General features: G+C 46.9%; 1 protein-coding gene across 3 annotated transcripts in view; it reads left to right on the forward strand.

Moving 5' to 3' along the window:
* POLRMT (RNA polymerase mitochondrial) overlaps positions 1-21,787 on the forward strand; it is an 89,920-nt gene that overhangs the window by 11,061 nt on the left and 57,072 nt on the right. For 2 of the 3 annotated variants that reach the window (XM_058163546.1, XM_058163547.1), the window contains exons 4-6: positions 5,522-5,652; positions 14,222-14,405; positions 21,235-21,384. In XM_058163546.1, the coding sequence (XP_058019529.1) occupies positions 5,522-5,652; positions 14,222-14,405; positions 21,235-21,384 (465 nt within the window). Of the gene's footprint in view, positions 1-2,682; positions 3,030-5,521; positions 5,653-14,221; positions 14,406-21,234; positions 21,385-21,787 lie in introns of those variants that run through there. The other variant, XM_058163548.1, reaches the window with a different exon arrangement.

Genomic DNA, 21,787 nt, shown 5'->3' on the forward strand with positions numbered 1-21,787 from the left:
TTCAACTCCCAGAGTTCCTCAGCCAGCGGCCCCTCCCTCCCGGAAGTCTAGAGCAGGGATCTCCAACCTTGGCGACTTTAAGACTTGTGGACTTCAACTCCCAGAGTTCCTCAGCCAGGGGCCCCTCCCTCCCGGAAGTCTAGAGCAGGGATCTCCAACCTTGGCGACTTTAAGACTTGTGGACTTCAACTCCCAGAGTTCCTCAGCCAGGGGCCCCTCCCTCCCGGAAGTCTAGAGCAGGGATCTCCAACCTTGGCGACTTTAAGACTTGTGGACTTCAACTCCCAGAGTTCCTCAGCCAGGGGCCCCTCCCTCCCGGAAGTCTAGAGCAGGGATCTCCAACCTTGGTGACTTTAAGACTTGTGGACTTCAACTCCCAGAGTTCCTCAGCCAGTGGCCTCCCTCCCGGAAGTCTAGAGCAGGGATCTCAACCTTGGCGACTTTAAGACTTGTGGACTTCAACTCCCAGAGTTCCTCAGCCAGGGGCCCCTCCCTCCCGGAAGTCTAGAGCAGGGATCTCCAACCTTGGCGACTTTAAGACTTGTGGACTTCAACTCCCAGAGTTCCTCAGCCAGCGGCCCCTCCCTCCCGGAAGTCTAGAGCAGGGATCTCCAACCTTGGCGACTTTAAGACTTGTGGACTTCAACTCCCAGAGTTCCTCAGCCAGGGGCCCCTCCCTCCCGGAAGTCTAGAGCAGGGATCTCCAACCTTGGTGACTTTAAGACTTGTGGACTTCAACTCCCAGAGTTCCTCAGCCAGTGGCCCCTCCCTCCCGGAAGTCTAGAGCAGGGATCTCCAACCTTGGCGACTTTAAGACTTGTGGACTTCAACTCCCAGAGTTCCTCAGCCAGTGGCCCCTCCCTCCCGGAAATCTAGAGCAGGGGTCTCCAACCTTGGCGACTTTAAGACTTGTGGACTTCAACTCCCAGAGTTCCTCAGCCAGGGGCCCCTCCCTCCTGGAAATCTAGAGCAGGGGTCTCCAACCTTGGCGACTTTAAGACTTGTGGACTTCAACTCCCAGAGTTCCTCAGCCAGGGGCCCCTCCCTCCTGGAAATCTAGAGCAGGGGTCTCCAACCTTGGTGACTTTAAGACTTGTGGGCTTCAACTCCCAGAGTTCCTCAGCCAGCGGCCCCTCCCTCCCGGAAGTCTAGAGCAGGGATCTCCAACCTTGGCAACTTTAAGACTTGTGGACTTCAACTCCCAGAATTCCTCAGCCAGCGGCCCCTCCCTCCTGGGAGTCTAGAGCAGAGGTCTCCAACCTTGGCGACTTTAAGACTTGTGGACTTCAACTCCCAGAGTTCCTTAGCCAGCGGCCCCTCCCTCCTGGGAGTCTAGAGCAGAGGTCTCCAACCTTGGCGACTTTAAGACTTGTGGACTTCAACTCCCAGAATTCTGAGAGTTGAAGTGCACAAGTCTTAAAGTCGCCAAGGTTGGAGACCCCTGTCATAGACCACTGGAGTGGGGAAAGCTGGGTTTTCATCCCGGCTCAACCATATATCTTGTCACGTTACCATCTCACCTGTGGCTTTTTGCTCGGGATGGTGAAATACAGGGAGTCCTTGACTTGCAACAGTACATTTAGCGTCGGTTCAGAGTCACAACAACGGCACTGAAAAAATGTGACCCAGCACCATGGTTCAAAGTGGCGACCTTTGCATCACTCCCTACGATCACGTGATCAGAATTCAGACGCTTGGCAGCGGCTTCATATTTATGACGGCGTCGGCGTCCCAGGGTCGTGAGGTCCCCTTTTGCGACCTTCTGGCGAGCAAAGTCGATGGGTTAGCGATAGTAATTTGGACCCGGTTGGAGTCGTAAGTCGAGGACTCCTTGTATTGCAGCAACCCCCACGGTCTCGTGTCATAATTTGAACGCTTGGCAAAATGGCTCGCGTTTATGACGGTCTCAGTGTCCCGGTGTCGTGCGATTCCTTTTTATGACCTCCCAACAAGCAAAGTCATTGGGGATGTCGGATTGACGTAACTGTCTTGTTGCTAACTTAACAACCGCAATTTGACAAAGGTGGCAAGGAAGGTTGTAAAATGGGGACGGAACTCACTTAATAACTGTCTTGCTTAGCAGTGAAAATGTTGGGGTCAGTTGTGATTGTAAGCCAAGGGCTACCTGTATGCGGTATGAATTCATTGTGTGTGTGTGTGTGTGTGTGCGCGTGAGATATACAGATTACCGTATTTTTTGGAGTATAAGACGCACCTTAGTTTTTGGGGAGGAAAATAAGAAAAAAGCTGATCGGCAGGTGGATTGGCCTCCCGGAATACCCCCAATCAGCTGTTCCCAGAGGTGAATTTTAGAAACAGGTTCCTTGGTTGTGAACTCTGCGCTTTGCTTTTTTTGGCTTTTTTTTTTTTTTTTGGCTTTTTTTTCCTGCTTCTGAAACTTCTGAAACTCTTGTTTCAGAAAAAAACTTTTTTCTGCCTCTGAAAGCCTCCGAAACAGAGCTTCAGAAAAAAAGCCTCTGAAGCTCTGTTTGGGAGCTTCTTTTCTCAAGCTCTGTTTGGAAGCTTCTTTTCTGAAGCTCTGTTTGGGGGCTTTTTTCCTGAAGCTCTGTTTGGGGGCTTTTTTCCTGAAGCTCTGTTTGGAAGCTTCTTTTCTGAAGCTCTGTTTTGGGGCTTTTTTCCTGAAGCTCTGTTTGGGGGCTTTTTTTCTGAAGCTCTGTTTGGGGGCTTTTTTCCTGAAGCTCTGTTTGGAAGCTTCTTTTCTGAAGCTCTGTTTGGGGGCTTTTTTTCTGAAGCTCTGTTTGGGGGCTTTTTTCCTGAAGCTCTGTTTGGAGGCTTCTTTTCTGAAGCTCTGTTTGGGGGCTTATTTTCTGAAGCTCTGTTTGGGGGCTTTTTTCCTGAAGCTCTGTTTGGGGGCTTTTTTTCTGAAGCTTAGTTTCTGATGCTTTTTTCAGCCTCTGAAACCTCAGTTTGAAAGGCTGGGCAGGGCTACATTCTTACCCGCTAAGATTTTTACCCTCGTTTTTTGGGGGAAAAGGTGCGTCGTATACTCCAAAAAATACAATATGTGTGTAAGTATATATATGTATATGGTTTATGTGCATTTATATATAGGCAGCATACATAAATTATATGCCTTTATATGCAGCATGTACAGGTAGTCCTTGACTTATGACCACAATGGAGCCCCAAATTTCTGTTGCTAAAAAGACGGCGGTTAAGTGAGTTTTGTTCCACTTTACATCCTTTCTTGCCCCAGTTGTTAAGTGAATCTTTGCAGTTAAGTTAGTAACATGTTTGTTAAGTGAATCCGGCTTCCCCATTGAGTTTGCTTGTCAGAGGATTGCAAAAGGTAAGTCGCATGATCCCGGGACACTGCATCCGTCATAAATCGGTTGCCAAGCATTTGAATTTTGATCACGTGACTATGGGGATGCTGCAATGGTCATAAGTGTGAAAAAAATGGTCACAAGTCACTAAGTTGGAACTTCAAACAGTCGTATGTGGAGGACTACCTGTATAGATTATGTGTTTCTATGCAGAATATCTAAGTTATGTGTTTTCCTTCCTTCCTTCCTTCTTTCCTTCCCTTTCTTCCTTCCTTCCTTCCTCCTTCCTTCCCTTCCTCCTTCCTTCCTTCTTTCCTTCCCTTCCTTCCTTCCTTCCTCCTTCCTTCCCTTCCTCCGTCCTTCCTTCTTCCCTTCCTTCTTCCTTCCTTCTTTCCTTTCCTTTACTTCCTTCCCCTCCTTCCTTCTTTCCTTTCTTCCTCCTTCCCTCCCTCCCTTCCTTCCTCCTTTCCTTCCTTCCTTCCTTCCTTCCTTCCTTCCTTCCTTCCTTCCTTCCTTCCTTCCTTCCTTCTTTCCTCTTTCCTTCTTTTCCTTCCTCCCCTTCCTTCCTTCCTTCCTTCCCTCCCTCCCTCCTTCCCTCCCTCCCAAAGGTGCTTTTTCAAGAGACAACTAGACTTTCTGGTTTTTTCCTTTGAAGATGTTTCACTTCTCATCCAAGAAGCTTCTTCAGCTCTGACTGGTGGTGGGGAACGGAAGGATTTATACTCCTTTGCAGAAAGCTGGTCATTTGCATCCTTTTTGAGCAGGGGTGTCAAACTCAGTTTAATTGAGGGCTGTGGCGGGGGCGGGCGGGCGGGGGAGGTGCCTTGGCCAGCTTGATGTCATTCATGTTGGTGCCTGCGGTGGCCCGAGTGCTCTGCGAATGAAAACGGGCTCCTGAGCTTTGTTTTTGGCTGTGACAGCCTCCTGCAACCCTCTGCCAGTAAAAACAACTCCCGATCTCCATTTTCACTGGCAGAGGCACCATGGGCCAGTCCTTCATTGTTTCCAGGGCAGCCCTGCAGGCTAGATCTAAGCACCCTAGATGATGTGGTATCCCTCCCCCTCTGTTGAGAGAGGACTCTTCAATTTCGACATAATAGCCTCTTTTGATCCTTCTTTGAACCCAGCGGTCCTCTCTGTCCAAAATGTGGACGTTGCTGCCTTCAAAAGAATGCCCGTTGTCTTTTAAACCCAGTCAGAACTGAAGAAGCTTCTTGAATGAGAAACGAAATGTCTTCAAAGAAAAACCAGAAAGTTCAGTTGCCTCTTGGAGAAAAAGAAGAAGAAGAAGAAGCACCTTTGGAACAGGGGTGAGATGCTCCTGGTTCTGACCGGATCTCGCGATCCGGTAGCGATCGTGGCTGGTGGTTCGGCGATCCGGTAGCGATTTCCGAACCACCAGCGACACCCGCCCGCACGGGTGTCATAACTTCCTGGTTTTAACCTGGTTTTTTAACCTGGTTTTTACCTTCTGCGCATGCGCAGAAGGTTTTGCGCATGTGCAGAAGGTCTGCGCGCACATGTGGCGTGTGGACTTCCGATCCAGTAAGTTCACCCCTGCTTTGTGACAACCATGAGCTGGATGGCTGAGAATCTCCATAGACATAGGCACACATTCAGACACGAACAGACACACAATTTGTATGTGTCCGTGTATACAGCTCCAATTTTTTAGTTGCCCTCTTTTATACTGCCTTCCTTAGCAGTCTTCAAGGCAAAATTGCTTTCTGGTCTTGTTATGAAAACCCTAAGAAGGAAAAATGAAAAACGAAAGCAGAGCAGTAGAGGCCCAGCTGCCAGAAAGGCTCCGCTTGGTAGCCACTCCTGCACTCTGCCTCATTTCCATGGAAGACTAATGGCGGTTTAGCCATAATCGTAGAGCAGGGAAAAGTCCAACTTTGGTAACTTTAAGCCTTGCGGACTTCAACTCCCAGAATTCCCCAGCCAGCCCTGCCATAATCTGTTGATTGTAGTTAAATGCATCTGGGGTAACCTTTTTGGGGTCGCGTTTCTGGGTCCACCCAATACGCTAATCCCCAGTCGAGCTTAATGTGTTATATAAATGGGGCCATTGAGTGTTTTTCAATGTTATTTCAAGAAGTAGAACTCCTGTTTTGGATTCTGGATCGTGTTATGGTTCTTTTTTAAGGGATGGGGGATGGAGGGGGGGTTAGATAGAATTAGCCGGATCGAGTCTGTGGTTGCATTTCATTCCTGTTTCCTTCTCTGCTTAGGGTGCGCTTAAGAAAATTGGCTGGCTGTTTTCCATGCTGGAGGAAAATAACCTCAAGCCGAATCAGGATTGTTATATGGCTGTGCTAAATTGCATGGGTCGAATCAACACCAAACCCCATATCATTTCAAGGTAAGGAGCTGCGTTGCTTTTAAATAGTGTTTCTCCACCGTGCCCATGTTAAGGTGTGCACCTCAACTCCAGCATGGCTGGCTAGGGAATCCTGGGAGTTGAAGTCCACACACCCTCAAGCTCTGTCAAAGTTGAGAAACATTTTCTCTTAGAAGTACGACAGTGTTGAGATGCTGTTCCGGTTTGAATTGGGCTGGGAAGTGGGAGGGCTGAGAGTTGGAAGGGACCTTGGAGGTCTTCTAGTCCAGGGGTCTCCAACCTTGGCCACTTTAAGACTTGTGGACTGTAACTCCCAGAATTCCTCAGCCAGCTTTGCTGGCTGAGGAATTCTGGGAGTTGAAGTCCACAAGTCCTAAAGTGGCCAAGATTGGAGACCCCTGTTCTAGTCCAATAATATAAAAAAGAAAAATAGCGCACTAGCTGTGTAGCTCTGAAGATGATACAGCTCACCAAATTAGGAGGCAGTCTTTTCCTGAATACAATCATCCTCAAGTTATGACCACGATTGGGATGAGAATAATCCATTCTTAAGCAAGGCAGTTGTTAAGTGAGTTGTTGTGGCTCCAGCCCCACCCCCCACCCCCACCCCCGGGCCTGGCCCCCTGCCAGAGAGTGACTCAGAGAGTGAGGGGAAAGGGCCGTCAGGGCTCCCTTCTGCAGGGCCGGCTTCCCTGGCTCAGCTCCAAGAGCCAGAGGCAGGCCAGGTGGAACAGGTGACGAGGCCTCTGTCTCCTGTATCTCCTCCCGCCCAGGAAACGCTTCCAGACCCAGCTGAGGACAATCAGTCCTGGTTAGATCCCAGGTTTCGTAGACAAGAGAGGCGGGAACAACAGAAGCAGGGGTGGGACAGGCCTAGAAAGTGCTGAGTCACAGAGCCACACCCCACAGGGTATAAAAGCAGGAGAGGCTGCTATACTGCTTCGTGACGAACAAATCAAACTGCCTAGAGAGAACTTGAGCTGAAGTGCTGCTTATTCCTGACTTCCTGGTTGAGATGCCGGCATCAAGAAAGATAACAAAAAAACCTTGGCAGACGCTCGCTGGGTTGCTGCCAGAGCTGATAGCTGCCGTGGACTCAATTGCCGGCTAATTGAGTCATTTCTCGTGCCTCCCGGACTGAGGTGGGGGGGGGGACAGAACATGAGTCGTGCCTGATTTTACAACCTTTTTCAGCACAACTGTGAAGCGGCTTGCTGCTGTTGCTAAGTGAATCGTACAGTCATTAAGCAAATTCAGCTTCCCCCATTGACTTTGGCTGTCAGAAGCCAGCTGAGAAGGTTGCAGATGATGATCGCAGAACTTGGGGATGATGCAACCCTCATAAACACATGCCGGTTGCCAAGTGCCTGAATTTTGAACACGTGACTGTAGCGATGCTACGACGGTTGTAAGTGTGAGAACCGGCCAACTTTGAACGATCGCTAAGCAAATGGCTATGAGCCAACGGTGTGTGGCAGCAGCCGCCAAAAAAGCCAATACAATCCTTGGTTGCATAAACAGGGGTATGGAATCAAAATCACGTAAAGTATTGGTACGACTTTATAAAACTTTAGTAAGGCCATATCTGGAATCCTGCATCCAGTTTTGGTCACCACGTTACAAAAAAAAGATGTTGAGACTTTGGAAATAATGCAGAGAAGAGCAACTAGGGTGATTGAAGGCTTGGAGATTAAAACATGTGAAGAACGGTTGCAAAAACTGGGTATGGCCAGTCTAGAGAAAAGAAGGACTAGGGGTGACATGGTATTCTAGTTGTCAGGTTCTGGACAGATGCTTGGAAAAAAAGACAAACCAGGTTTCTGGGCGTAGCAATCTTTATCCGGCGCTCCGGCATGTTCCAACCATCAATCACAGAGAAGAAAAATAGTGATATTGCACAGTGCTCCCCTCTACCTTTTAATGTCTCCCATGCTCCACCTGTGACTCCATCCCTCCCCCAGTTGCTCCCCCAACACGCTTTCAGCCTATAGCACAGCCTGTTCTGTCAACCTCCGCCTCTGTCCAAACGATGGCTTAATTAGCCGGCACTATCAGCTCTGGCGGCAAAAGAGCCAGCGTCTGCCAAAAGCCCTCGTTATCTTCCACGACGCTGGTGAGTCACAAACTTCAGCTCTAGTCAATCAGTGGATTTGCCTGTTACAAAGAGACACACCAGCTCTCGCTGCCTTTTATATCCTGTGGGGTTTGGCTCCATGACTCAGCACTTCCTAGGCCTGCCCCACCCTTGCTTCTGTTGTTCCCTTCTCTCCTGCCTACGAAACCTAGGGTCCAGTCAAGCCTGATTGCTGTCAGCTGGGTCTGCAGGTGTGGCCTGGGGAGGGGAAGAGTCAGGGGATGGAGGCCTCATTATTTCTTCCACCTGGCCTGCCTCTGGCTCCTGGAGCTGAGCCAGGGGAGCCGGTGCTCCAGAGATAAGTCCTGACGGCCCTTCCCCCTCACTTTCCAAGTCACTGGCCTGCTTCTGGCTCCTGGAGCTGAGCAAGGGAGACCGGTGCTTCTGAGGTAAGTCCTGACGGCCCTTCCCCCTCACTGTCCAAGTCACTTTCTGGCAGGAGGACCGGCTCGGGGGGCACAGACACAACACAGCCAATACACCGCCCCTAAGTCATGCTGGCTGGCTTAGTTCCTCATACAAGCCGAGACTTAGCAAATCTTCCATGGTTTGGCTCTTTGGGTTGTTCAGCAGCAGTCCTAGTCGATGGCGTGGCCCGGATGAATCCAAATTCAATGTTGGACCCATATGTGAGTCACCAGGCCCCGCCTGAATAACAGCCTCGACTATCATTGAGTTGGGGCTGATGCTATTATTTGAGAGGCCACAAAGAAGAGTGGGGGGGGGGTCATCTTCCAAAGCACCAGAGAAGGCAAGACAAGAAGCAGTGGATGGAAACTAATCAAGGAGTTAAGGAGAAACTTCCTAACAGAACAATTAACCAGTGGAACAGCTGGCCTCCAGAATTTGTGGGTGCTCCATCACTTGAGGTCTTTAAGGAAAGACTGGGCAGCCACTTGTCTGAAATGGGATAGATCTCCTGCTTGAGCAAAGAATTGGACTAGAAGACCTCCAAGATCCCTTCCAACTCTATTCTGATTGGTTGACTACCTGTACCATCCCACTGGGGAATGGTGAAAGGTGCCTCCAGACCAAGCAAGCATCGTGTTAACTCCTGACAACCTGCGGTGCTGGCAGAGAACGACTTGAGATGCCGTGGAAGCAATTCTCAATCGAAGACACCACTCCATCGTTGAAATGCCGCAGAAAAATTACTCGGCGTTGAATCCTGTTACAAAAGATCAGCCTACATAAACGGTCTAGACAAAAGTACAGTCGGAAGCATCCGGCAAGATAAATCACTTTGCAGCAGCCCATAATTGAAATACTACTGTCCTCTAGTCAACTTTCTATCCTTTAATCTTAGGATAATCGTAGAACGTCAAGGAAGGATATTTATGTTGTTGCTAGGAGTCGAAACCACTTGATAAGAGCATAATCAATCATAGACGGTGGCATGAGGAGAATGAATGTTATTTTAAACTAGGTCAGAGAGGCTGCGATAGTGGAAGAACCAAAGCATATCTCAAATGCTTCCTTGGGGGGGGGGGTATCGTAGCCATTCACTACAAACTTTGATTGATTGATTGATTATGTCAGCCATCCCAGCTTGTTCAACTAGAAAAGAAAGACATTTGAATCCGTTGTTAGTGAAAGTACCGGATCTGAGTTTTCGTGCCCAAAGCCTCTGATTAACTTCTTCCCATCTTCCCTGCCTGGTTATCTCCAACTGTCCAATCACATTCAAAAAAATTGTTTTGATAACAGTCCCTGGCTTGATGGGCTGGGAGGTGTTGCATCCCATGGTATGACCTTGGAACAGCCACTCTGGACGGCACAAGGAGTTTTGATTCCTTTTATGTTAGCCCTCCTGCCCCCGTTGCATATGGCAGACTGGCAGCTGGTGAAGGACTGCTCGTGCAGCAGGATGGCAGTCCTGACAGATTGATTGATTAATTGTCCGCCCTCAAGTGATATTGACTCTTGGCAATCACATAAATTGATGTTATCCAGGATAAGTGTTGTGTCTTGCCCGCCCTCAGAGCAGCCGGGGCCTTCTTATCTGCTCCCGAACACGGAGGAATGTATGCCTCCCGGCCTCAGTCCTGGCTCCATGCCCAGACAAACTGCAGAAGAAGGAGCACCTCCCTGCCCCAGCCCTGACTCCATGCCCAGGCAAACGGAGCAGCTAGACCTCTCCCCCTCCTCCACAGCATGTGAGCCTGAGGAGGGTTTATTACCAACAGCTGATTGGAGTGATCCTCGCATCAGAAGATTGGATAGGCGGCGGCAACAGAAGGAAGGGAGGGGCAGGCCTTAATGAGTGCTGAGTCATGGAGCCACACCCCATGGCCTATATAAAGGATCTACTTTCTGGCAGTCTCTGAGTCAGGCAAAAGTCGAACTTATCTTGCTGAAGTCACTTACTGGTCTCCTGCCTGCTCTGAGGACTTTGCTAGGACTTTGGGCAGAGCTGCAGAGGCAAGCCTGATTCGGATTTCCCTGACCCGGCCGTCAGCGGAGGAGTGGGACACGACAATAATCTAATCCCAACCTGGTCTCCCAGTGGTGCAACCCGTCCCATCGTAAATCAACTCCACCCCTTTTACTGCTGCTCGTCTTTTTCTTCCCTTTCCTTCCATCTGTCCCAACTTCTCATGGAAGTTTATGATGCATTCGAAGTAGGATAATTTTGAGCCTGATGATGGATGCCTCGGACGAGAGAAGTTTGGAATGATTTATTCTGTCGTCCATTGGGTTGCTTCCTTGTCTGTCTGCGGGATTCTCAAGAACCGCCTTGCCTCTAGAACAGTGGTTCTCAACCTTTATAGTGCTGTGACCCCTTTAATACAATTCCCCACGATGTGGCGACCCCAACCATAAAATTATTTTCGTTTTGAATTTATCGCGCCTGAAGCCGTATTGGCTAGCGATCTGAACTACTTGCGATTGCCTTGAGGACGGAGGCATTAAAGTGGAGACTCCTCCCCTATTAAGCTTATCGCGCCTGAAGCCAGATTAGGCTAGCGATTGGGAGTGATTGCAGCTGGCTTGAGAGGGAGACATCAGATTTCTCTCTTTTTTAATTCATTGCGCCTGAAGCCGAATTCGGCTAGCGATTTGAAGAGCCCGCAGCTGGCTTGTGGAGTCAATCATTGGAGCGCGATTCTTCAACTCGCAAGTATAGTTCCCATATTTCCGATGGTCTTAGGTGACCCCTGGCAAATTGTCATTCGACCCCCAACGGGGTCACGACCCACAGGTTGAGAACCGCTGCTCTAGAAATTGTGGGTCCTCCATCACTGGAGGTTTTTGAGAAGAGATTGGACGGCCATTTGTCTGAAATGGTATCGGTTCTCCTGCTTGGGGCAGGGAGTTGGCTTTGAAGACCTCCAATTTTTGTGTTCTGACCCAGGCTTCCTTAGAAAGTATAAAGCACAATCTTGGTCCCGCAAAACCTCTTTTATTTATACGTCTGTAAATCACTTTCATTTACAGTCCGCAAGGCTTGATAAACAATCTTTCAAAGGAAGGTTGTCAACACCCACCTATCTCACGTGGAACGCTGACAAAGAGCTAATTTCCAGACTTAGGGCAAGGCCACACTTGGCACAAAGTCACAAACAGAATTTTCAAATCTTGAATCAGCCAGATGAACTAATTGCTTCTTGCAAAAGCTCACGTCCTGTTTGTGTCAAGGTTCCAGAAAAACCTCTTCTGCATAAAGAAAACTCAGAAGCCATTGTCTTTAAGAGTTCTTTACTAGCATGAGGAAACTGGCACACGATGAGTGAAATTCCAAAACTGAACTTCCGGATTCTTTTCCCAGTTATACAACCCCCAAGAGTCCCACCCCCCTGACCCCTTTGATGGTCACATGGTCCCACGTTCTCCCAGTTCATTCGAATATCTTCTCGCCACTCTTCCTGCAGATGTGAACACCATCCGACCTTGACCGCCTGAAGAATGTTACCATACCCCTCAGCCCCCCTTCTTCCCCTCAGGGGAAAAATGTGGCAGCGTCTGGAAACCTAAAGTCTAGTATGGTTTCCAGGCCTGACAGGCGTCCCCCCTTGGAAAAGAAGCTATATCCTAGGAAAGAAAACAAAGAGTTGATAAAGAAGAGTGTCAATGGTCTACACTTCCCTTCTACCCCCCCCCCTCCCCTCTCCAAGAGGTTTTTTAGGTTTGTCAGGGAAAGTGTCGTGAAATTATTTAATCAAATTGTCCGCATTTACTTTCCAACTTTTGACCCAAGTAGATTCAGAATCCAGGCCTGACAGTTTGCTTCTCTTTATGTCTTATGGGAGGGGCCAATCATCTCCAAGCCTTACTCCCAAGTCCACCCTGTTTTCTTAATTGTTCCTGTCTCCTGGCAGCTTTGCGCATGCGCACACTGGGAATGGGCTCACGCTGTTCTTCTGCCTCGCTGATGTCAAACTTCGGAGGCAGCAAAGAACTACCAGCTGGCCCTGGCCCCCTCTCTGCCTCCGACTCAGAGCCATCGTACGAGCCTTCCCCAGACTCCAGGACTGGCCCACGTTCCTCCCCAACCTCCTCACTGTCCGAATCTGCTGCCAGCTCTGCTGGCGGGCCACAACAGTTTGTTCCAACTCTTATTATTCTGTTATACTCCGCAATATCATTGTTCCAAAGGGTCAACATTCTTTCTGTCCTGCTACTGTGGACTTATTTATTATTTATTTTATTTTATTTGATTTTTATTTCAACTTGCTATCATAGAGTGGCACCATAGAGTATCACAGAGAAAAACTGCAGGATGTTGACCTTTACGACAATCATTCTGCCCATGAATCCAGCCAATATTCCTGATCTAACTTCAAATACCATCTGCTCAGGATGATGGGAGATCTTATTAGCAAGCTATGCTGAGGAATTTCCTTAGTCTAGATCAGTGTTTCTCAACCTTGGCAACTGTTAAGGCGTGTGGACTTCAACTCCCAGAATTCCCTAGCCAGCCATGGCATTGGAAAAAAGTGACTTACACTTCCTTCTGCTGTTTTGGGTATCTCCACGAATTATACTCCAAGAAACCAAATTCCCTTTAGGGCTTAATATTTCCTTTTTATTTTTCCTTGCTGTATTCACGTTCCCTACTCAATTTAGCTGCTATTTCACCGCCGGGACATCTTTTGCCAAATTAAAATTAATTTCATTTTCCTGTGAGTTGGTATTCACTCACCCGGCTTCAATATTCCGTCCAAATCACCGCTCCTGCTCAAAATCTTGATCCGGTTGCCTCAGCTTAATGATGGCCGCTATGGCCATCTCCCCCACCGCCGAGTCAAAGAGTTTTTTCTGACCTCCGAGGAACTTGCCGGTTCCTCTTGGTCTTCCGAGATGCCTCTCTTTCTTCCCCGTCTCTACAGGACAGATCTGGTCCGAAGACCCCTCGGTATCGGTTTGTCAGCCCGGGATTTCGTGAAGCTCACCAGAGCTTGCTATTTCCCGACTGTCTCACCGCAACGCTTCTGGTTGAATCTCGACCAATCCTTAACACTTATGACCATTGCAGCACATCCATGGTCACATTATTAAAATTTGGGTGCTTGGCAACTAGCAAGTTTTTTACAAGGGTTGCAGCATCCCGAGGTCATATGATCACCGGTTGCAACCTTCGACAAGCAACATCAATGGGGGATGTCAGATTCACTTAACGACTGCATGATTCTCTTAATATCTGCGGAGATTCGCTTACCAACCATAGCGAGAAAGGTCATAAAACTGGGCAAAACCACCTTCGCTTAGCAATGACAATTGTGGTCGTAACTTGAGGCATATCTGCATCTGTGCCCTTAGCCTCCTGTGTAAGCCGTCCTCGATTTGCGATCACAGTTGAGTCCCAAATTTCTGTGGCTCAGCGAAACAGTTGTTAACGAAGCTGTGTCCCGTTTTACGACCTACCTTGCTGCCGTTGTCAAGTGAATCACTGAAGCAGTTAAGTTAGTAACACAGTGGTTAAGTGAACCTGGCTTCCCCATTCATTTTATTTGTCAGAAGGTCGCAAAATCACGTGACCTTCAAGATACTGTAACCGTCATAAATACGAGTCATTTGCCAAGTGTCTGAATTTTGATCAGGTGACCACGGAGGTGCCATAATGGTCGACAGTGTTAAAAATGGTCGTAAGTCAGTTTTTCCAGTGCCTTTGAAACTTCCAACCGTCACTAAAGGGATGGTTGTAAGTCAAGGGCCGTGGTAGCTCAGGCTGTAAGAAGCCTGTTATTAGAACACAGCAGCCTGCAATTACTGCAGGTTCAAGCCCGGCCCGAGGTTGACTCAGCCTTCCATCCTTTATAAGGTAGGTAAAATGAGGACCCAGATTGTTGGGGGGGCAATAAGTTGACTTTGTAAATATACAAATAGAATGAGACTATTGCCTTATACACTGTAAGCCGCCCTGAGTCTTCGGAGAAGGGCGGGATATAAATGTAAATAAATAAATAACTAAATACAAAAAAGAACGACTTGCTCAGGCTCTGCTCTCTCCAACAGATGCATCGAGCAGCTGGAAAGTGAGGGTTTCTCCTTGCAAAGCTTCTTCAAGGATTCCACCTACGAAGACAACGAAGTCATGATGATCCTGAGGGCCATCCAGACGGTCAAGCCAGACTTCCAGCCAGAATTCTTTTCCCCTCCGACCTCCACCATCCCGCTACTGGAAATATTCTACAAGAAGGTAAAATTGAAGCCTTCGCTACCTCCGAGGGGGTTTATTTGATAAGTCTTGTTTCCCCTCCCCCCTTGCCATCCCTCTGCTAAACACCCAATTTTCACAGCACTGTCTTAGGCCTAAAGATATTTACCCGTGTAATAGGGCTGTGATGCTATCACTTTGTTGTAGCAACACAGCAATGTACAATGTATGTACACTGAGAGCTTATGCACCGGAGACAAATTCCTTGTGTGTCCAATCACACTTGGCCAATAAAGCTGTTCTATTCTATTCTATTCTATTCTATTCTATTCTATTCTATTCTATTCTACTCTACTCTACTCTACTCTACTCTACTCTACTCTACTCTACTCTACTCTACTCTATTCTATTCTATTCTATTCTATTCTATTCTATTCTATTCTATCTCTACCTTATTCTATTCTATTCTATTCTATTCTACTCTACCATCAGCTGGCTTGTTATCGACTGCAGCTCGGGAGTTCCAGGCTTCCATGACGGCCTTGGACCTGATTCGAGTAAATGATGGCCCTACACACATGGGGGGAGGCACGCTGGATTTGATTTATATCTCTGGACAGTGGCTAAATGATCTGGAGTTGGGTGATTTAGTAACAGAACCTATGTCATGGTCTGGTCATTTTCTCCTTCGCCTAGACTTCCGGACCGCCACTCACCACCGCAGGGAGACGGAGCCTATACGTTGGTTCCGTCCCAGGCGCCTGATGGACCCTGAGAGGTTCCTGACGGAGCTTGGGCCATTCCCTGAGGATCTGGCCCGCGGCACGACTGAGGAACTAGTCGCGGCCTGGAAACAGGTCGCGGCTGGGGCCCTGGACCGTGTCGCGCCTTTGCGGCCTCTGACCCGGCGCAGATCTCGTCCGGCCCCTTGGTTCTCTGAGGGGCTGAGGGAGATGAAACGCCGGAGAAGACGCCTAGAGAGCACCTGGAGGTCCAGTCGTTCCGAAGCTGATCGGACACTAGTTAGGTCCTATTCTAGGACCTACCTGGTGGCAATGAGGGAGGCGAGGCGTTCCTACCAGGTCCGCCTGGTTCGGCAGTTGCGCCCCTTCCTTGATCGGGATGCCTTGTGCACAGTCACTCACGCGCTCGTTACCACTCGCTTGGATTATTGTAATGCTCTCTATATGGGGCTCCCCTTGAAGTGCACTCGGAGGCTTCAGTTAGTCCAGAATGCAGCTGCGCGGGTGATAGAGGGAGCTTCGCGTAGCTCCCACGTAACACCGCTCCTGCGCAGACTGCACTGGCTACCTGTGGCCTTCCGAGTGCACTTTAAGGTGTTGTTTACGACCTTTAAAGCGCTCCATGGCTTAGGGCCTGGGTACTTACGGGACCGCCTGCTGTTACCATATGCCTCCCACCGACCCGTACGCTCTCACAGAGAGGGACTTCTCAGGGTGCCGTCCACCAAACAATGTCGGCTGGCGGCCCCCAGAGGAAGGGCCTTCTCTGTGGGGGCTCCCACACTTTGGAATGAGCTTCCCCCAGGCTTACGTCAAATACCTGACCTTCGGACTTTCCGCTGCGAACTGAAATATACCTTTTTATTCGCGTGGGGCTGGCTTAAATTTTAAATTTTAAATTACATAAATTTTATCGATTTTAAATTTTCTACTAATTTTAAATGGGGTTTGGTTTTATAAATTTTAAAGTTCTAGGCTAATTATAATAAGTTTCTTAACTCGTATTTTAAATTGTATATTGTGGTGTTTGTATTTTATTGTTGCCTGTACACCGCCCTGAGTCCTTCGGGAGAAGGGCGGTATAAAAATCAAATCAAATAAATAAATAAATAAAATAAATACTCTACTCTATTCTTATTTCTTATTCTATTCTATTCTATTCTATTCTATTCTATTCTATTCTATTCTATTCTATTCTATTCTATTCTATTCTATTCCATTCCATTCCATTCCATTCCATTCCATTCCATTCCATTCCATTCATCTCAACTCTTATTCCTTAATTCTATTCTATTCTACTCTATTCTTATTCAACAACTAGACACAAGAACAGTTTTTTCCCGAAGGCCATCACTCTGCTAAACAAATAATTCCCTCAACACTGTCAAACTATTTACTAAATCTACAATACTATTAATCTTCTCATCGTTTTCATCACCAATCTCTTTCCACTTATGACTGTATGACTGTAACTTTTTGTTGCTATCACTAAGAGTTAAATTGCAACCTGTGACCATCATTTGTGTTGTAAATGTTGTACCTTTGATGAAGGTATTTTTTTTCGTTTTCTTTTACGTACACAGAGAGCATATATTTATTTATTTATTTATTTATTTATTTATTTATTTATTTATTTATATTTCTATACCGCCCTTCTCCGAAGACTCAGGGCGGTTTACAGCCAGAATAAAATAATTACACAAAACTTAAAAAACAGAATAAATCTTTAAAAATCTAATTCAGTTGGCCGAAATTTAAAAATAGTGAAATAAAATTATAAAAAACAAGCCCCAATAAAACCCCCGTTAAAATTACCATTAGGCCAGCCCTGCTCAGTGAAACAAAAAAGCCTTGAGCTCGCGCTTAAAGGTCCGGAGGTCAGGGAGTAGACGTAGCCCCAATAGACGTATGCACCAAAACAAATTCCTTGTGTGTCCAATCCACTTGGCCAATAAATTCTATTCTATTCTATTCTATTCTATTCTATTCTATTCTATTCTATTCTATTCTATTCTATTCTATTCTATTCTATTCTACTCTACTCTACTCTACTCTACTCTACTTTTACTTCTTATTCTATTCTATTCTACTCTATTTTTATATCTTATTCTATTCTATTCTATTCTACTCTTGTTGTGTCTTGTCCGCTCTCACCGCAGCCGGGGTCTGCTTATCTGCTCCCGAACACGGAGGAATATATGCCTCCCGGCCCCAGTTCTGGCTCCATGCCCAGACAAGCTGCAGAGGAGGGAGCATCCCCCGGCCCCAGCCCTGGCTCCATGCCCAGGCAAACGGAGCAGCTAGACCCCTCCCCCTCCTCCACAGCATGTGAGCCTGAGGAAAGTTTACTTCCAACAGCTGCTGATTGGAGTGACCCTCGCATCAGAAGACTGGATAGGCGGAGGCAACAGAAGGAAGGGAGGGGCAGGCCTTAATGAGTGCTGAGTCATGGAGCCACACCCCATGGCCTATATAAAGGATCTGCTTTTTGGCAGTCTCTGAGTCAGGCAAAGTTGAACTTATCTTGCTGAAGTCACTTACTGGTCTCCTGCCTGCTCTGAGGACTTTGCTAGGACTTTGGGCAGAGCTGCAGAGGCAAGCCTGATTCGGATCTCCCTGACCCGGCCGTCAACGGAGGAGTGGGACACGACAACTCTACTCTACTTTATTTTTATTTCTTATTCTATTCTATTCTATTCTATTCTATTCTATTCTATTCTATTCTATTCTATTCTATCTCTACTCTTATTCCTTATTCTATTCTATTCTACTCTACTCTACTCTACTCTATTTTTATTTTTTATTCTATTCTATTCTATTCATCTCTACTCTTATTCTCTATTCCCTATTCTATTCCACTTCACTCCACTCCACTCCACTTTTTATTCCACCCCACCCCACCCCACCCCACCCCATCCCATCCCATCCCATCCTATTCCATTTGTGTCTTTGCCTTGTATCTCATCTTCAATCAGGAGTAAAATCTCCTTCTCTACATGTTGCCTTGCAGTGTGGTGTTAATAGCCAGGAATTAAACTTGACTTGAGGGCGTATTTTTCTTTAAAAAAAAAAAAATAAACGAGCAGGATTTGCCTACCTTCAGCTGAGCCTTTTTTTTTTTTTTTTTTGCCTTTAATTCTGAGCCTTTCCTCTCTCGAACCCACACATAACCCCAAGTGCCGTGATGTGTTTTTTTGTGGCTCATCTCCACCACATGGCCGTCATCTCTTCCTCACACCTGAGGGAAACACATTTCAAATCACCTGGCATATGGTTGGGAAATATGGCCACTTTACAGCCTGTAGACTTCAACTCCCAGAATTCCTAAACTGGCCACGCTGGCTGAGGAATTCTGGGAGTTGAATTCATCCGGCCAAGTTGCCAAGTGCCCAAAGTATGATCACATGACTTTGAGGAGGGACAGCCTTAGAATTTTGAATCTGGGTCGTAAGTACAGGTAGTCCTCAACTTACAACCAAAATTTCTGTTGCTAAGCAACGATAGTTGTTGAGTTTAGCTCCATTTTATGACCTTTCTTGCCACAGTTGTTAAGGGAATCACTATGGTTGTTAATAACACAGTTGTAAAATAAATCTGGTTTCCCCGTTGATTTTACTTGTCAGAAAGCCACAAAAGGGGATCACGTGACCCCGGGACTATCATAAATATGAGTCCGTTGCCATGCATCCAAATTTTGATCACGTGTCCATGGGGATGCTGCAACAGTCGTAAGTTTTTCAGTGCCATTATAACTTTGAATAGTCACTAAACATATGGTTGTATATCGAGGGCAACCTGTATCCTCCAGGTAGGTCTATCAGAACTTCAAACTCTTGCTAAGCAATTGATCATAAGTCAAGGCGTCTGCATTACTTGCATCGGATGAGGAGAGCACATCTTTCTCCTTCTGTCCTGGCCACTTTTTACCAAGGCAGGATTGAGATTGTTTTAACAAACTGCATCAGTGTTTGGTTTGGTGTCAGCCGTGCCTCAGATAGAAAGTCCATACAGAGAGTAGTGAGGACAGTGGAGAAGATTACAGGAAGCTCGTTTCCCGTTATTCAGGATACTGCTTGTAAGCACTATGTGCTTAGAGCTCAAAGCGCTGTGAGAGACCCCACACACCCACTTTTATTTATTTATTTATTGGATTTACATTGCTGCCTATTTGCCCCGGGCGACTCAAGGCGGCTTACAGAATATAAAACCTCTACCTATATAAAATATAAATATAAAACCCTACACCATTTCAGACAAATGGTTATCCAACATTTTTTAAAGATTTCCAGTGTTGGAGCATTTACAACTTCTGCAGGCAAGTTGTTCCACTGATTAATTGTTCTAACTGTCAGGAAATTTCTCCTCAGTTCTAAGTTGCTTCTCTCCTTGATTAGTTTCCACCCGTTGCTTCTTGTTCTACCCTCAGGTGCTTTGGAGAATATATAACGTTGTGTTTCTCCTAAAAGAAGACCCGGTTTTACTTTCTATTTGACCCCCCAAAAAATGGCTAGGCCTTCTTTCTGGCGGGTTCTAATTATTGACTCACCTCCCGGCAGTGGACCCAACAGCCCCACCCAGCAGGAGGAGCCCACTGCTGGCCCACTTCTTCTGCGGCCGTTTGCCTCCACCGGCACGCATTGCTCCAGCATCCGTTTCGCCTGAAGGTGAAACGGAGGCCGGGGCGAAGCGTGCCAGTGATGGCAAGCAGCTGCAGAAGAAGGCGAGGCAGGTGTCGGCGTGTGCGAGGCCTGGTAAGTAGGGCAGCTCCACCACCCCCCGCATCCCCACCCTAACTTATTTTTTAATCTATGTGCCTCGCCCCACTCCCTGTACCCCGGGGTGGGTAGGGTCTTAATTAGGCCTAATTTTGTGGGTGGGGCTTAATTTGATTGCATGGGCTCCAAAACCTGATCGGGCTTCTTTTCAAGGTGGGTTGTCTTTTTGGAGAAACACGATATAGTATAGTGCAGGGGTGTCCAAACTTGGCCCCTTGAAGAATGGTGGACTTCAACTCCCAGAATTCCCCAGCCAGCATGAGCTATAAATATAAGCAAATTGCTGGCTGGGAATTCTGGGAGTTAATCGACCACACTTCAAGGGGCCAAGTTTGGACATCCCTGGTATAGTGTATAGTATAGTATAGTATAGTATAGTATAGTATAGTATAGTATCCTATACTATACTATACTATACTATACTATACTATACTATACTATACTATACTATACTATACTATACTACACTATACTACACTATACTACACTATACTACACTATACTACACTATACTACACTATACTATATAGTATAGTATAGTATAGTATAGTATAGTATAGTATAGTATAGTATAGTATAATAGTTTCAAAGTATTTCTAGCAGGACTGCCAGATTCTGTAACAGCTTTGTTCCCTATGCCATCCATCTGGTAAACTCGCAGGATTCATTTTTCTCGTCTTATATGTGTGTGTATGTGTGTGTGCACACACACACACAGACACAGAGGGACGTGGTGGCTCAGTAGATAAGACAGTGAACTTGTCGATTGAAAGGTAGGCAGTTCAGCAGTTCGAATCCCTAGTGCTGCCATGTAACGGGGTGAGCTCCCGTGACTTGTCCCAGCTTCTGCCAACCTAGCGGTTCGAAAGCACGTAAAAAATGCAAGTAGAAAAAATAGGGACCACCTTTGGTGGGAAGGTAACAGTGTTCCGTGCGCCTTTGCCGTTGAGTCATGCCGACCACATGACCACGGAGACGTCTTCGGACAGCGCTGGCTCTTCGGCTTTGAAATGGAGATGAGCACCGCCCCCTAGAGTCGGGAACGATTAGCACATATATGTGAGGGAAACCTTTACCTTATACACACACATACACACACGAACTACACTGTGTTGTTTCTCTGTGTCATATAATATATGTGAGTATATGCATAATTTATATATATATGTGTGTGTGTGTGTCATGTTTAGGTAGTGTATGTTGGAGGTGGTGAACTTTTCAGAGTTGTATGCGATGAAATTTCATTTTAATGTATGCCGATTAGTGTACATTTAAAATGGCAAAGTTATTCTAAGTTCTAAGTCTAAAGTTTAAGGATCATCACGGATTTCTTCCTCTTTACTTTCCTCTCAGAAAAAGTCCGTTTCTTACACCAAGCTCAATTTCACAGCAGAAGAGCTGCAGCAACGGTTCCGAAAACAATACAGCTCGGAGGCGTCCGACAAGGTCACGGTTGAGTCAGTGGAAGCCACTAAGCCTATCACAGCTACAACTATCAAAGCGGTAAAATTAATTCCTGAGGAAAAGGTTGCATTTCCAGCCAGAATGAAAAGGGAAGGGAGAAACACAGGACGTCCTCGAGTTACGACCATAATGGAACCTGCCCCTCATGGTTGTAATGCGTGACTGTAGTAAAATATTATGACCTTTTCTTGGGGGGCAGCCGTTAAGCAAACCAGTGCTTCACTATGGGCACGGTTTTGCCAAAAACTGAACGCGGTTGCCGGTTTTCGGCAAACCCGTTTGTAAAATAGAGTCAGGTATCTGTGGGATGCTGCAAACAGCCGTAAATGTCGCCCGGTTGCCAAGCGCCCGAAGTGTGTCACATGACCACTGGACTCTCTGACCGTCACCATTTCAAATCTGTGGGTAGGTCCATTGACACCTCAAACAATCGCTAAGCGAC

This window comes from Ahaetulla prasina, chromosome 1 (assembly GCF_028640845.1).
Source record: "Ahaetulla prasina isolate Xishuangbanna chromosome 1, ASM2864084v1, whole genome shotgun sequence".
NCBI classification, from domain to species: domain Eukaryota; kingdom Metazoa; phylum Chordata; class Lepidosauria; order Squamata; family Colubridae; genus Ahaetulla; species Ahaetulla prasina.